The sequence below is a fragment of the Ovis canadensis genome, chromosome X, assembly GCF_042477335.2.
Source record: "Ovis canadensis isolate MfBH-ARS-UI-01 breed Bighorn chromosome X, ARS-UI_OviCan_v2, whole genome shotgun sequence".
Lineage (NCBI taxonomy): Eukaryota > Metazoa > Chordata > Mammalia > Artiodactyla > Bovidae > Ovis > Ovis canadensis.
Genome location: NC_091727.1, coordinates 12,871,495 through 12,887,344, shown reverse-complemented (window position 1 = coordinate 12,887,344; position 15,850 = coordinate 12,871,495). Strand labels below are relative to the sequence as shown.

The window sequence follows — 15,850 nt, the reverse complement described above, 5'->3', positions numbered from 1 at the left end:
GTCCCACTATTTTAGGAGCATGATGATGGATCTGAACTACAGATAGAACTCAATAGTTCTCTGGCTGGGGTGAGTGAGAAAATGCCAAAACCAAAGTGGTGTCTCACAGGAGATGGTTCACACTTAAAAAAAAAAGGTCACAAGTGGTAAGTGGCCATAATGAATTCAGGGGTAAAAGATTAATGTTTTAAGTTACAAAGCTACACACAAACTTCAGTTAGCATACTCAAGTGCTTGTTTCTTTTATAATACTGTTTCTAACTGACTAGCCCAGAGCTATTAAAGACATAAAATTTGTTCTGGCCTTTCGTAATCTATTAGTTCAATATCAGTGAACTAAATCAATACTGAAGAGAAAATACTGAAATAGAACGTCCCAACACCGAAAAAAGGAATGGTCTTAATAATGAAACCTCAAGTCTAGCACAAAATCAATTCCAGAGCCGGGGAACTGGGTTCACAGGGACTCAGATCAAGCTAAAAACAGAAGTGCTAGGCAACAGAGACTATTCCAAGCAAAGGATAAAACATCTCTGTGTTAGCGCCCTCTGCTGGTTAATCTGTAAAGCAAAGGAGCAGTATTTAGTTTATACGATATGCTTCCCTGATGGCTCAGACGGTAAACAATCTGCCTGTGATGCAGGAGACCTGGATTCGATCCCTGGTTGGGAAGATCCCTTGGAGAAGGAAATAGAAACTCCCTCTAGTATCCTTGCCTGGAGAATTCCATGGACAGAGGAGCCCGGTGGGCTACAGTCCATGGGGTCACAAAGAGTCGGACATGACTGATGACTTAACATGTTCACTTTCAGTATGCTTAGAAAGGAGGAGGAGGGAAAATGGAGCTAAATAAGTGATTACATAATCATTAACTATCAATGCCCAAATTGGTTTCCTCTTCTCGCTTATGGTCAATTTACCTCTTCAGTACTGCCAAAAAGAGTAAGGTTGGCAGAGACAAGAAATCAAATGAACCTAGCCTACATAAATGAGAAAACAACATTCATGAAAATGAAGACAAATCTTTTAAGGAAAGAAGATTCCTGGAGTATCTGTGAGTACCGATTAATGGCAGATAAATGGAAAAGAAGGCTTATTCTATAAACTATACAATGCTGAGCTTGCTATGTATCCTAGGTAAGATGTGAAGAACGAAAGACTGGTGAATGTTTAGAAAAAAGCAACACACGCACTACAAGCAACAATTTCTCCCAATACAGGTCAACTCAGAGCCACCGTGTTGCCCTTTTTTGCCAGCAGAGCAGTCAATCTGGCAGGTCTGGCTGTCTGCAATTCAGTTACTACATGCACATGAAACTGTTAGATCTGAATGGTTGACATAAATGGGAAATGTATGATCTCTTAAAGCATTATTTGCTTCTCCAAATTATTTGTCTGGTCCCACTGTAGCCTGATGATGCCATTTCCTTCCGCTTTCATCCCAGTGTCTAATATTTCAAAAAAATACTCATCCTCATTTCTCCTGAAGTGTGCCTTTGAAGCTAGGTGATATCACCTTTACAAACAAGAACTCTATTCTGTAGTATTAGAATATGTAGACATATTTAGTAGTTCTTTTTCATCTCGTTCATTCTGAAAGTCCAAAATGGAACATATTACTTACAATTCAAAGGCTTCAATTCTTTGCTTCAGCTCGGCTTCTCTGCCTCTTAGCAAATCTATGTCTTTTAGTAGAAGCTGCCTTTGAGCATAGATTTCTTTTGTTTCATTCTGTAGAAGAAAGCATTAATTTTTACCAAGCAAGCTAAAGAAGACAAAGGAGATTTGAACTAATACATTGCTTCCTAAATTCTAGAAAACAAAGGATGGACATTTAGAAGAACAACTTTCAAGAGGTTCCAATGCAAGGTGTATGTTTTGTCTTTTTATCCTCACAAAAATTTATTCCCCTCCTCCCTCAAGAACTGTTAAGTTACATTACCCTGTATTTCCAGCATCCCTTGTATATAATTACTTTGTTACATCATTAGCATCTCTCAGACACTTAAAAAACTTCAAGTTCTACAGCAGGAAAAAAATGAAACAAAATGTTCATTCAGCAATAAAAACTTAAAAGATGATGGCCTGATTGAATGGCCACACTTCCATGTATGTGTTCCCTGAACACCTATCATGTGTTCAAGGCCACATTGGGTGCTGGGTACACAAAGATGGACAGATACAGGTCAGTCCCCACCTTAAAAAAAAACACAACTCAGTTTATTCAAGGAGAGACAGACAAACCAAGAGTTACACTACAGCATGATGATTTCACAAAGTACATTAAGACTCCAAGGAACAAGCAATGCCTAGAGGAGTCCATCAGTGGGGGGTCAAGAGAGGCATCACAAGGACCTGGCATTCCAGCTGGATTTTGAAGGACCGGATGGTTTTATCAGGCCAAGAAGGGGAGGGGTATTTCAGGTAGTGGAATAAAGGCATGGTACTCTTTACAAACAGCAACCGTCTCAAGAGCCTTCAGAGATCAGTTGAATAAACCAGGGTTCCAGTCTGTGAACTGGTTGATCTAGTCAATCGTCTTTTTTTTTTTTTAATGTTATTGAAGTGTATTTGATTTACAATGCTATGTTATTTTCTGCTGTACAGTAGTAACTCAGTTATACAAATATATCTTTTTTATATTCTTTTCCATTATGGTTTATCACAGGATACTGAATATGGTTCCCTGTCCCATGCTGTAGGACCTTGTCATTTATCCATCCTATATATAATAGTTAGCATCTGCTAATCCCAAACTCCCAATCCATCCCTCCTCCACATCCTTCCCCCATGGCAACAACAAGTCTCTCTGTGTCTCTGAGTGTTTCACAGATATGTCCATTTGTCTCATATTTAAGATTCCTCACTTAAGTGATATCATATGGTATATTTGTCTTTCTGAATTTGGACAACTCAGCAGTGGCCACAGGATTGGAAAAGATCTGTTTTCATTCCAATCCCAAAGAAAGGCAATGCCAAAGAATGCTCAAACTACCACACAACTGCACTCCTCTCACACACTACTAAAGTAATGCTCAAAATTTTCCAAGCCAGGCTTCAACAATACGTGAACCATGAACTTCCAGATGTTCAAGCTGGTTTTAGAAAAGGCATAGGAACCAGAGATCAAATTGCCAACATCCATCTAGATCACTGAAAAAGCAAGAGAGTTCCAAAAAACAGCTACTTCTGCTTACTGATTACGCCAAAGCCTTTGTGTGGATCACAACAAACTGTGGAAAAGTCTGAAAGAGATGGGAATACCAGACCACCTGACTTGCCTCTTGAGATATCTGTATGCAGGTCAAGAAGCAACAGTTAGAACTGGACATGGAACAACAGACCGGTTCCAAATAGGAAAAGGAGTACGTCAAGGCTGTATACGGTCACCCTGCTTATTTAACTTCTATGCAGAGTACATCATGAGAAACGCTGGACTGGAAGAAACACAAGCTGGAATCAAGATTGCCGGGAGAAATATCAATAACCTCAGATATGCAGATGACAATACTCTTATGGCAGAAAGTGAAAAGGAACTAAAGAGCCTCTTGATGAAAGTGAAAGAGGAAAGTGAAAAAGTTGGCTTAAAGCTCAACATTCAGAAAACGAAGATCATGGCATCTGGTCCCATCACTTCATGGGAAATAGATGGGGAAACTATGGAAAGAGTGACAGACTTTATTTTGGGGGGGGGGGCTCCAAAATCACTGCAGATGATGACTGTAACCATGAAATTAAAAGACGCTTGCTCCTTGGAAGAAAAGTTATGACCAACCTAGACAGCATATTAAGAAGCAGAGACATTACTTTGCCAAGAAAGGTCCATCTAGTCAAAAACTATAGTTTCTCCAGTAGTCATGTATGGACCGAAGAATTGACGTCTTTGGACTGTGGTGTTGAAGAAGACTTTTGAGAGTCCCTTGGATGGCAAGGAGATCCAACCAGTCCATCCTAAAGGAAATCAGTCCTGAATATTCATTGGAAGGACTGATGCTGAAGCTGAAACTCCAATACTTTGGCCACCTGATGTGAAGAACTGACTCACTAGAAAAGACCCTGATTCTGGGCAAGACTGAAGGCAGGAAGAGAAGGGGACGACAGAGGATGAGATGGTTGGATGGCATCACCAACTCGATGGACTTGAGTTTGAGTGAACTCTGGGAGTTGGTGATGAACAGTGAGGCCTGGCATGCTGTAGCCCATGGGGTTATAAAGAGTCAGACACGACTGAGTGTCTGAACTGAACTGAATGGTCTATTTGTCTTTCTGACTTTGCCACCTGTCTTCAAGATGACACTGTTAGTGCTCGCTTTGGCAGCACATATACTAAAGGTAGAATGACACAGAAAAGATTAGCATGGCCCCTGCGCAAAGATGACCGGCAAATTCGTGCAGCGGTCCATATTCTTCCTAGAATAGTGCTTTGCCATTATTAATGAACTGTGAGAAGAAGCTCAAGGCAGTGTTCCTCACCAGTGTTCCTCCAGGTGAGGTAAGCTGAAGATGACTGACGAAAAGGCTGGCTGTTGTTTAAGAAAATAACTAAAACCATCAGTTACTGGTTTCAGCTGAGAACAGAATGGTTTACTGCTGCCACTGTCCATGCCTACAGATAATTTATTTTGTATTTTTGAATAAAGACATTTGTACATTCTTGATAAATGAGCACAAGAGCCATGTATCAATATACTGCTTTCAACTTAAACCACTGAGGCATTTTTACTACAATGCTGTTAAAATCAGGAGTAAGAATAATTGTGTACAGAGTAGAGAAATATCCAATTATGTGAAAACCTTTCTATAATAAAAATTGTTTAAAGAAAAACAGATGATATTGTTAGTATAAACACAATCCAAGCCTCACAAACACCTGTGCCTCCAACATTTATTTTATAGCTTGTTGTTGTTCAGTCACTACATCATGTCCAAATCTTTGTGAATCCCATGGACTGCAACACACCAGGCTTCACTGTCCTTTACTATCTCCCAGAGCTTGCTCAAATTCATATCCATTGAATCAGTGATGACATCCAACCATCTCATCTTCTGTCTTGCCCCTTTCCTTCTGCCCTCAATCTTTCCCAGCATCAGGGTCTTTTCCAATGAGTTGGCTCTTCACATCAGGTGGCCAAAGCATTGGAGCTTCAGCTTCAGCATCAGTCCTTTCAATGAATATTCACGGTTGACTTCCTTTACAAATGACTAGTTTGATCTCCTTGCTGTCCAAGGGACTCTCAAAGAGTCTTCTCACAACAACACAGTTCAAAAGCATCAATTCTTCAGCACTCAGTCTTCTTTATGGTCCAACTCTCACATCCATACACGACTACTGGAAAAACATAGCTTTGACTAAAGGGACTTTTGTCAACAAAGTGATGTTTCTGCTCTTTAATACACTGTCTAGGTTTGTCATAACTTTTCTTTCAAGGAGCATGGCTGCAGTCACCGTAAAGTGATTTTGGAGTCCAAGAAAATAGTTTCTGTCACTGCTTTCACTTTTCCCCCATCATCTGCCATGAAGTGATGAGACCAGATGCCATGATCTTTGTTTTCAGAATGTTAAGTTTTAAGTCAGCTTTTTCACTCCCCTCTGTCACTTTCATCAAGAGGCTCTTTAGTTCCTCTTCACTTTCTGCCATAAGGGTGGTGTCATCTGCATATCTGAGGTTATTGGTATTTCTCCCAGAAATCTTGATTCCAGTTTGTGGTTCATCTAGTCCAACATTTCACATGATGTACTTTGCACAGAAGCTAAATAATTAGAGTGACAATGTATAGCCTTGTTGTACTCCTTTCCCAATTTGCAGCCAGTCCATTGTCCCAAGTCCAGTTCTAACCATTGCTTCTTGATCTGCATACAGGCTTCTTAGGAGGCAGGTAAGGTGGTCTGGTATTCCCATCTCTTGAAGAATCTTCCACAGTTTGTTGTGATCCACACAGTCAAAGGCTTTGGCATAGTCAGTAAAGCAGAAATAGATGTTTTTCTGGAATTCCTTGCTTTTTCTATGATCCAACGGGTATTGGCAATTTGATCTCTGGTTGCTCTGCCTTTTCTAAATCCAGCTTGTACATCTGAAAGTTCTCAGTTCATGTTCTGCTGAAGCCTAGCTTGAATGATTTTGAGCATTACCTTGCTAGCATGTGAAAAGAACACAACTGTACAGTTGCTTAAACATTCTTTGGCACTGCCTTTCTTTGTGACTGGAATGAAAACTGACCTCTTCCAGCCCTGCAGCCATTGCTGAGTTTTCCAGATTTGCTGGCATATTAGGTGCAGTATTTTAACAGCATCATCTTTTAAGATTTGAAATAGCTTGGCTGGAATTCTATGACTTCCACTAGGTTTGTCTGTAGTAATGCTTCCTAAGTCCCACTTGACTTCACACTTCAGGATGCCTGGCTCTAGGTGAGTGATCACACTATCGTGGATATTCGGGATTAAGACCTTTTTTGTACAGTTCTTCTATGTATTCTTGCCACCTCTTCTTCTTCTGTTAGGTCTTTGCTGTTTCTGTCTTTATTGTGCCCATCTCTGCATGAAATGTTCCCTTGGTATCTCCAATTTTCTTGAAGAGATCTTTAATCTTTCCCATTCTAAGTGAGCCCAATTCTTAGAACTGCTTATATAAAACTTGTAGAGGGGGTGCAATTACCATTCAATAACTGGTCTTTTCGAGAAGCTCTGAGCAAGGGTGGGCACTGGGAGGAAGTCTCTTCCTTTCAACACAACTTCCTGCCAGAAGCCCTGGCTGTCCACAGGAAGCAGGGCCCCAGGTCCAATCTGGTCTAAGACACAGCCTTAACAAAGGAACCTGCTTTCCCTGAAGCAATCGATCCAATCTCTCCCCACACCCACTCCTGCCACTGGGCAACCTCTCTACCTCCCGTCCAGCCACCATGCTGGTGGACAGGATCACACGGCCACGTGGCAGCCCTGGATGCCTCCACCCCAGGGACCTCATCTCTGTTCCCATGGCAGCACACTGCATTTTGTTTCCATTCTTGACCTCAAACCCCTACCTGCAACTCTGTCCTCTTGACCCATCTTCTTCCACCCGTCAGAATCCCCAGACCTGCTTCTCAGTGTCTTTCAGGCGGCCATGTCACCGTCCCTGTTGCTTTATATTAGTGGCCACCCGCCACCTTGAGCTCCCTTCCCCACCCTGCCCAACCCCAGTGTCTTCCATGAAATGGGCTGCCTTTCTGAAGCCAAGGAGATTCAGCTCTCTGAAGCTCATCTCCCTGAGCAACTCCATCCCTCCAACCTTGCCAACACTACACACCCTCCTGAGAGCTGCACTGGGGCCATCACCTGGAAGCCCAGGACTTGGTCTACTGCTGGTCCAGGCTGCCTGCCTCAGCTGAGCCCTTGACACAGCTCAGCAACCCTGTCTGCTTTCCAGGGCTTTGTTTCCTTTAGTGACGGAAGCTACTTCACACCTCTGATCCTCTCCTCCTTGCTGTTAACCAAACCTCACAGCTGCTGCTTCTTTGGTGCAAGTTTCTCCCACTCCCAGCATGGACCAGTCCATTTGTAGTTCATTCCCTCCAGCCATCTTGGACAAAGGACACCTGCACATCCTTTCCAAGTCCTGTGCTTTCCCTTGTGCTCTTAACCCCGGGCCCTACTCAAGAGATAGCCCAGAAATGGCGCCCCCAGTAAATGATTTTAGAATATTACCTCCTGGTGCTTTTGAATTCTCTCAAGGGTTGTCTTTTCCTGAGATATCAGGGCTTCAGATTTTGCTTGACAAGTTCTCTCAAATTCATTCCGGAACTCAGCAAGCTCCTTCTCATACTTCTTTTTTTCTTCCATTTTAATTTTCATTATTTCAGTATCTTTAAAGTATTTCAACTGCCAATTGATGACAAAAAATTGTAAATACCAATAACTATAGTAAAGAAACAGTAACAAATTCTCTCTTCACTGTTAGCCTTAACATTAAATGCTATCTAAATATATTTAGTTTAATTCATCTTCATGTTTCATCTCATTCACTACATGTACAGGGTGTATTCAAAAGTCATAAAGAACTGACATCATCTGGCAAGAGAAACAGTACGCACAACAGTATCGTATCACATTCATTAGTAAAGATTGTAGTGATTTCCCCATATACCGAAGGTAAAGACATTAAAAGACAAGCAAAAACACCACTCTTAATGATAACTAGATAAATCTTACCTTCTGACTCATTTCTGCCCGTAGCTGCTGTTCTACTTCCCTCTTATATTCGTTTAGCTTGATTTCTAAGGATTCTAACTTTGGCTGCTGAGGGCAAGCACCTGCAAACTCATTGTCAATAAGCTGAAGCTTCTCCGCTACCAAAAAATAACATAGAAAATGAGGTCAGAGACACGGGCAAGCACAGCGTTTACTTAGGAGAAAGTGTTAAGGATGTCTGCCATTTACTTATTAATACAAATATATCCAAAGAGTGAGAGAGCTTAATGGACAGACAGGTAAGTGATTAAGCAAGTATAACAAACTTCATGGCAGACTCGAAGTGTATAAGCGTTTGCCATAAAGCTTTCAACTGTTCTGAAAGTTTGAGAATCCAATATAAAATATCAGGGGAAAAGAAAACAAAAAGTATACTTTAAGTCAAATAACAGTGGCATCCCTTTCTAGTGTCTATGTGCCACAGGAGAGGGCTCTTTGACTGCACTTTGGTTAGAGCTGACTCACATTTTCAAAACACTGACCCTAAGAGGAATCAAAGATCACGTGTTTCACTTCCTCCACTTCACAGAGGAGGAAACTGATGCCCATCCAGTTGAAGGGACTTCCAGAGGGCTAAACAGCTACATAATAGCATCAGCGGAGCTAAGGCCAGGTCTATGATTGTCTCACATTCTAGCAGTCTTTCCAGGAGACCCCCAGCCCTCAAACCAACTGTGGATTTGAAACTAACCATGAAGCACACTGCAAACCTGGCCCTCTCATACAATCTTAATCATGTGTGACACCAATATCAACAAAAAGCAGGCAGAGGAAAAAATGGCTGGCAGAAGCAGACTAAAATATGTGTGCTCATTTGTATCTGACTCATGGACTGGGGCGTGCCAGGCTCCTCTGTCCATGGGGCTTCTCCAGACAAGAATGCTGGAGTGGGTTGCCATTCCCTTCTCCAGGGGATCTTCCCGACCCAAGGATTGAACCCAGGTCTTCTGTACTGCAGGAGAATTCTTGACCGCTTGAGTCATCAGGTAGTAAAATATTGGCAGTGATGTCTCTGATTGGCAAAATATCAGGCATGGTTTTCCATCTACTTTTCTGTATTCTACCGAAGCCTGTACAGCAGAAAAGGGTCCGGGTCATGGACCAGGAAACTTGGACTCTGGTATCAGTTCTGACCCAGACAGGGCATTGCCTAATTGTTCTTCCTCAAGTGACCTTAGCTTTGTCAACTATAAAATGAAAGGATGGCCCACTGACTTCTCTAGTTCCCTGCAATGCAAGTAGTCTGAAATCTTCCCACTTCAGTGGCTATAACATAAAGTCAGATGAGACACAGGGAAGAACCTCCCAGTCAAGAGAGCTTCAACCCAACAAACAAGAAAGGAAGTGAGCCTCTGGATCCCCGTGAGAGGTGGAAAGCATAGCCCTGGTGGTCAGGAAGGAAGGAGCAGCCCTGGGGAGCAGTTTCTGGTCCTTCTGAGAAAAAATGAGCAACAATTCCAGAAAACATGCCACCAGCAGCCTGCATCCCTCTTAGTGAAGCAACAAATACATAATATAGTACATCAGGCTGTCGCCTTCACTGAAAAAACAAAATGGAAGAAGTGTAATTATGGAAGAGGATCACAATTACCAAGAGAGTCTTTGACTGGAAATGTTGAACTTGTCTGAGTTTCCATATTGCAACTTTCTTTATTCTGATGATATTTTGCCAATTCTTTCAGAAATTGTATAAGAAAACCTGAAAGACACAATGTATATAGTTTTGTTTCACACCTTTCTTTCATTCAACTACTGAATCACTTGCTCAATCACTGTTTATGCAATCTTGGTTTTATAACATTATCTTTTTCATATCATGTATCTTTTAAGAATAATTTCTGAGGAAAGGCCTTTCCAAGTATGACATCAAACATGAAAATTAAGAACTTATATAAGGCATGAAATAACAAAGTCAAAAGACAAATGATACACCAGAAACAAGTATTTGCCATAACATGGAGACAGGACTAATTTTCATAGTATAAAGAGCTTTTAAACATCTGCAAGAAAACAGAAAAATAGGGCAAGACATGGACAAAGTTTACAAGAAAAATTTTCAGTGTTAAATAAACATGAACAAAATAAAAAATAAATGGAAATTAATACTACAAAAGAAGATTATACTTTCCCCCTACACATATTATCAACGTTTTAATCTTTAGCACTCTAAGTGTTGGCAAGGGAGTAGGGAAGCAGGCATGCTCTTTCACTTGGGAGGGAAATTGGTCAGTGTTTATGGATATTCAAAATCCAAGTGCCCTTTAACCCAGTCATTCTACCGCTCTGAATTTATAGAACTACACTTTCTCAAAAGGGTGTAGCACTGCACACCACATGCTTCTAATGGCAAACGCCAAATAATAAAATCTTCATCAACATGGGGATAATTAAATACATTCTTTAAACATAATTAGTCTAAGTACACTGATAAAAATATATTGCTGGACAAAGGAAGCAAATTGCACAACAGTATAATATAATCCCATTTATGAACATATGTGGTTTAATTACATATAGACTTTGACCCCCATAAACTAAATGCTGGTAGGATACGCAAGACACTCTTCATTCTACTTATCAGCAGAAAGTGAAATTAGAGAATATGAACAGAAGTTTCTGTTTTTCTTTTACTTTATACCTTTCTGAATAGTTTGAAACATTTTTTTTTTCTTTTTGGCTGTGCCACGTGGCTTGTAGGATCTTAAGTTCCTAACCAGAGATCAAACCCAGGTCCCCAGCAATGGAAGGATGGAGTCCTAACCGACAGACCACCAAGGAATTCCCTGAAACTTGTTTTGGGGTTTTTAAGTCATGAGTATAAATGTTATAAGTTTTCTTAGGATTTCTGCATCAGCCAAGGGCCTTTTTTCCTTTACTACTGAAGATATTACAATATACTAGATCTTTTTAACTGTGGTTGATTGACAATGTTACTTTCCTCTGTACAGCAAAGTGATTCAGTTTTACATATATGCACTTTTTAAAGAATATTCTTTTCCACTGTGGTTTATCACAGGATACTGAATATGTTTCTGTGCTCTATAGTAGGACCTTCTTGTTTATCCATTCCCTATGTAAAGCTTGCCTCCGCTAACCCCACCCTCCCCGACCTTGGCAATCACAAGTCTGCTCTCTGTCTGTGAGGCTGTTTCTGTTGCACAGATAGGTTCAATTGTGACATATTTGAGATTTCACATAAGTGATGCCACACAATGTATTGTCTTTTACTTCCCCCATTGGACATATAAACTTTTCTTTCATATTCAGTGCCTTGTAACTCCTCTCTCATCCACCCTCTTCTCCTGACCATTTCCTGTGAGCCCGTTCTCACCTCATCCCTCACCTGTGGTCACGCTGGGGCCAGATGTTGGCCCTTTTGGTGGAAAAAGGTCAACATTTGGCAGAAAGCTTTAAGATCCTGCAGCAGGTCATCTCCAGACATGAGCCCTTCCATCTCAGCATTTCTAACACTGTCAGTTCTTCAGGGCTTTCCACAGGCCCCTAGCCCCCTACTTAGTTCCACTTCCCCCCTCCCTCCTCCACAACACCCCCCCCCACAAGAAGGATATGGCTAATCTCCTCTATCCACTCATTTCTATACATGAGTATGAATCCCCTACTTTATACTTTGGTAATTATAATTCATAGATAATTCTGTAACTCATATATATAACCCAATCTTTTATTTTGTTGCTCCAACTGTTCTAGCTTTCACCTTTGGGAGCACTTTCATCGTGAGTTTTCTTAAGTACTTCCTCAGGCTCTGGCACTGTAAGGGGCTCCAGGCTCATTATCTTGGCTAGTCTCTGCTCCATTATGGGAATCAACTACTGCTCCAAGGACTGGTTCCGATTATCATGGAATGGTTTTAGAAACTGAATCTTAGCACTGCAAACTGGGCTTGAGATGTGCTCATTGTGACTGAGGTGTCACTGCTTCTAGCCCCTCAGCCTGCAGAGTAATGAAATATGAATGTACACTAACCTATGTATACACGCTGCTGCTGCTAAGTCACTTCAGTAGTGTCCGACTTTGTGCGACCCCATAGACGGCAGCCCACCAGGCTCCCCCATCCCTGGGATTCTCCAAGCAAGAAGGTTGCCATTTCCTTCTCCAATGCATGAAAGTGAAAAGTGCAAGTGAAGTCGCTCAGTCGTGTCCGACTCTTTGCGACCCCATGGACTGCAGCCTACCAGGCTCCTCCATCCATGGGATTTTCCAGGCAAGAGTACTGGAGTGGGGTACCACTGCCTTCTCTAAACTATGTATACATACTTATTTATAAATATCTCTATGTCTCATCTGTATCTATGTTAAGCTAAACATGAGTTCATACAGATGTCTCCAATGCCACCATTACCATATGAATCTTAGCCTCCTCCTGTTTATCTCTAAGTTCCCATCTGACTCCCACCATCTATTATTCCCTTACTGTATTGTTCAACTCCGGCCCACACATATAATGGTTTCAAAACTGTCAACCAGCACCCCCATGAGAAGTAACTCACCTTGACTACATAGCCTATGTATGGTTTCTTCTGCCTTCAGTTGCAGTCTTCATCCCTCTCCAGAGTTAGACAGGTAGGTATATCTTTCCCCACCCCCTTCAGTGAGGTTGCTATGGTTACATTGTTTTGTCACAATTAGCATTTAATCCTGAGATCACCTGATCTCTTACCCTTGCATACATGAAGGTTTGCTCTTTGTAAAGCTTTACAGGATTTGACAAATGTCTAGCGCCATGTATTCTACCATTACCATAATTTAAGAACACTTTCACCACCCTAAAAAACATCCTATGCTTCCCTTCTTCAACCTGCTACCCCTTCCCTCCACATCCCTAGCAACCACCTAGCAACAAGGTGGTCAGGTGTGCTGACCACCTCTATAGCTTTGCCTTTCCCAGGATGTCACATATATGGAATCACAGACCATGTAGCCTTTTCAGAGGAGCTTCTTACATTAACAACACAGAGTTGTGATTCATTTTGATAGCTCATTCCTTTTAGCTGAATAGTAATTCCCTGTTGGGATGTACCACAGCCTGTTTATCCATTCACTCACCAAAAGACATCTTGTTTGTTCCCGATTTCTGGCAACTGTAAATAAAGTTGCTATAAACACTCACATACAGTTTAAGTCACTTGGGTAAATACCTAGGACCATGACTGGTGGATCACCCAGGAAGACTATGTTTAGTTCTACCACCAAACTACTCCCCGCCGCAAGCAGCTATACCATTTTGGATTTCCACCAGCCATGAGTGAGAGCATCTGTTACTCCACATCCTCCCAGCATTTAGTGTCATAGGTGAGCTGGATCTTAGCCATCCCAATACGTGGGAAGTGTTATCTCATTTCTGTTTTAACTTCCATGTCTAATAACAAATAACATGGAGCATCTTTTGATATGCTTACTTGCCATCTATCTGCATATCTTCTTTGGAGAGCTACCTGTTCAGACCCTTTGCTCATTTTTCAACTGATTTGTGTCTTTATTGTTGAGTTTTCAGAGTTCTTGGTATATTTTTGACACAAGTCCTTTATTGGATGTCTTTTGCCAATACCCTCCCCCCGTCTGTAATTTGTCTTTTCATTCTCATAAAAAGGTGTTTTTAAATTTTAACAAAATCTAACTAGTTACTTTTTTCTTTCATTTAATCACACTTTTGATGTTTATATCTCATCACCAAAACCCAGGTCACAGAGATTTTCTCCTAATGTTTTCTTCCAGAAGTTATATCGTTTTGTGTTTTACATTTAGATATATGACTCATTTTCAGTTAATTTTTGTGTAAGGTGTAAGGTCTGTGTCCAAGTTCATTTTTGTGCATATGCATGTCCAATTGCTCCAGCATCACTTGTTGAAAAGTCTAAGTTTCCTCCACTAAATTGCTTTTTCCTTTGTCAAAAACTAGTCGACTATGTTTGTATAGACCTATTTTTGGGTGTTCTATTCTGTCCCACTGATCTATTCTTTTGTCAAACATAGGTAAGGATTTTAACTTCCAGAAAGAAGAGCCAGTGTCCAAATTTTACACCCAGCTATTTTCTGGGTACCATTTACCTCTGAAAGGAAAAATTAGGTGTTGGAAGGATGTGTGAGTGGAATCTAGGGGAAAGTACTAAACCATCCAACAGATCAGCATCCTCAAAGTATAAACACAGTTAGATAAGACCAAAAATCTCTGTCAGGAAATACACAACTGTCAGGTCCAAAACATCTTCCTACAGGTTTTTGATGGTCTCAATTTCTCGATGCTGAAGCTCTAGTACTTTGGCCACCTGATGTGAAGAGCTGACTCACTGGAAAAGACCCTAATGCTGGGAAAGATTGAAGGCAAAAGGAGAAAAGAGCGACAGAGGATGAGATGGTTGGATGGCATCACTGATTAAATGAACATGAATCTGAGCCAACTTTGGGAGACAGAGGACAGGGGAGCCTGGTGTGTTGGCAGTCCATGGGGTCTCAAAGCATTGGACACAACTTAGCGACTGAACAATAACAACAATTTCTTAATTGAAAGTCACCAATTTTAAAATCATTTCGTTGTAACAGTAGCTGTTTTACTGTTAGCCAAGAGTTTTATCCAAATTATGCCACTAGGATACATGACATGTATGCAATTCAGTTTTTCTTACTTTCAGGGATTTTACTCGGAGGCTGGGTGAAGCTGGTATGAGATGTTGACCAGACGTCTTTCTGAACTATAAAGGTTCAAAGAACGAGTTTAAAAGCAAAAAGCTATTTTTAATAATATACATACCTAGAAATAAGTAGATTATTTAAAAACCCCTTACAGCCCCTAATTCATTCCTGAAATAGTTACACTACAGACAGCAGCTATTTACTTAGACCCATGCTGTCCAATATGACAACTAGTAGCAAAAAATCATGTAGCTATTTAAGTTATAATCTCAGTTCCTCACACCAACCACATTTGAAGTGCTCAGTAACCCCATGTGGCTAGTGGCTACCATATTAGAAAACAGATTCAGACATTTCCATCATCACAGAGTTACACTAGACCCCACTGCCTTAGACTCTACAACCCCAATCACCTATCATCCTCAGCTTCAGTAAGGATGAGCTCCTCTGCAGGTGGTCTAGAGTATCTTGTGATCCAAATATTACATACAGCATGGATAAGCAACAAGATCCTACTGTATAGCACAGGGAACTATGTTCAATATCCTATGATACTGGATTTGTGGGAAAGAATAGGAAAAAGAATGTATATGTATGTATAACTGAATCACTTTTCTGTACAGCTGAAATCAATGCAATACTGTAAGTCAACTATACTCCAATAATACAATGAAGTGAAGTGAAGTGAAAGTCACTCAGTTGTGCCTGACTCTTTGCGACCCCATGGACTATACAGTCCATGGAATTCTCCAGGCCAGAATACGGGAGTGGGTAGCCATTCCCTTCTCCAGGGGATCTTCCCAACCCAGATCTCCCACATTGCAGGCGGATTCTTTACCAGCTGAGCCACAAGGGAAGCCCAAGAATACAATAAAATAAAACAAAAATAGCATGTCGTGTGATTCACTTATCCTCTGCTAACATTACACCCAGGAGGCCAGGCAGTTAAGTGACAGATGAATGACTGGCAGAAACTAG

General features: G+C 41.1%; 1 protein-coding gene and 1 non-coding gene across 8 annotated transcripts in view; one reads left to right on the top strand and one right to left on the bottom strand.

Moving 5' to 3' along the window:
- OFD1 (OFD1 centriole and centriolar satellite protein) overlaps positions 1-15,850 on the bottom strand; it is a 61,602-nt gene that overhangs the window by 30,285 nt on the left and 15,467 nt on the right. For all 7 annotated transcript variants that reach the window (XM_070289786.1, XM_070289790.1, XM_070289788.1 and 4 more), the window contains 4 exons: positions 9,816-9,923; positions 8,186-8,322; positions 7,682-7,855; positions 1,625-1,731 (listed from right to left, as the gene is read on the bottom strand). In XM_070289786.1, the coding sequence (XP_070145887.1) occupies positions 1,625-1,731; positions 7,682-7,855; positions 8,186-8,322; positions 9,816-9,923 (526 nt within the window). The remainder of the gene's footprint in view (positions 1-1,624; positions 1,732-7,681; positions 7,856-8,185; positions 8,323-9,815; positions 9,924-15,850) is intronic.
- LOC138931231 (U6 spliceosomal RNA) lies at positions 4,303-4,409 on the top strand. Its single transcript, XR_011446482.1, has one exon. It is a non-coding gene; the product is annotated as a U6 spliceosomal RNA (small nuclear RNA).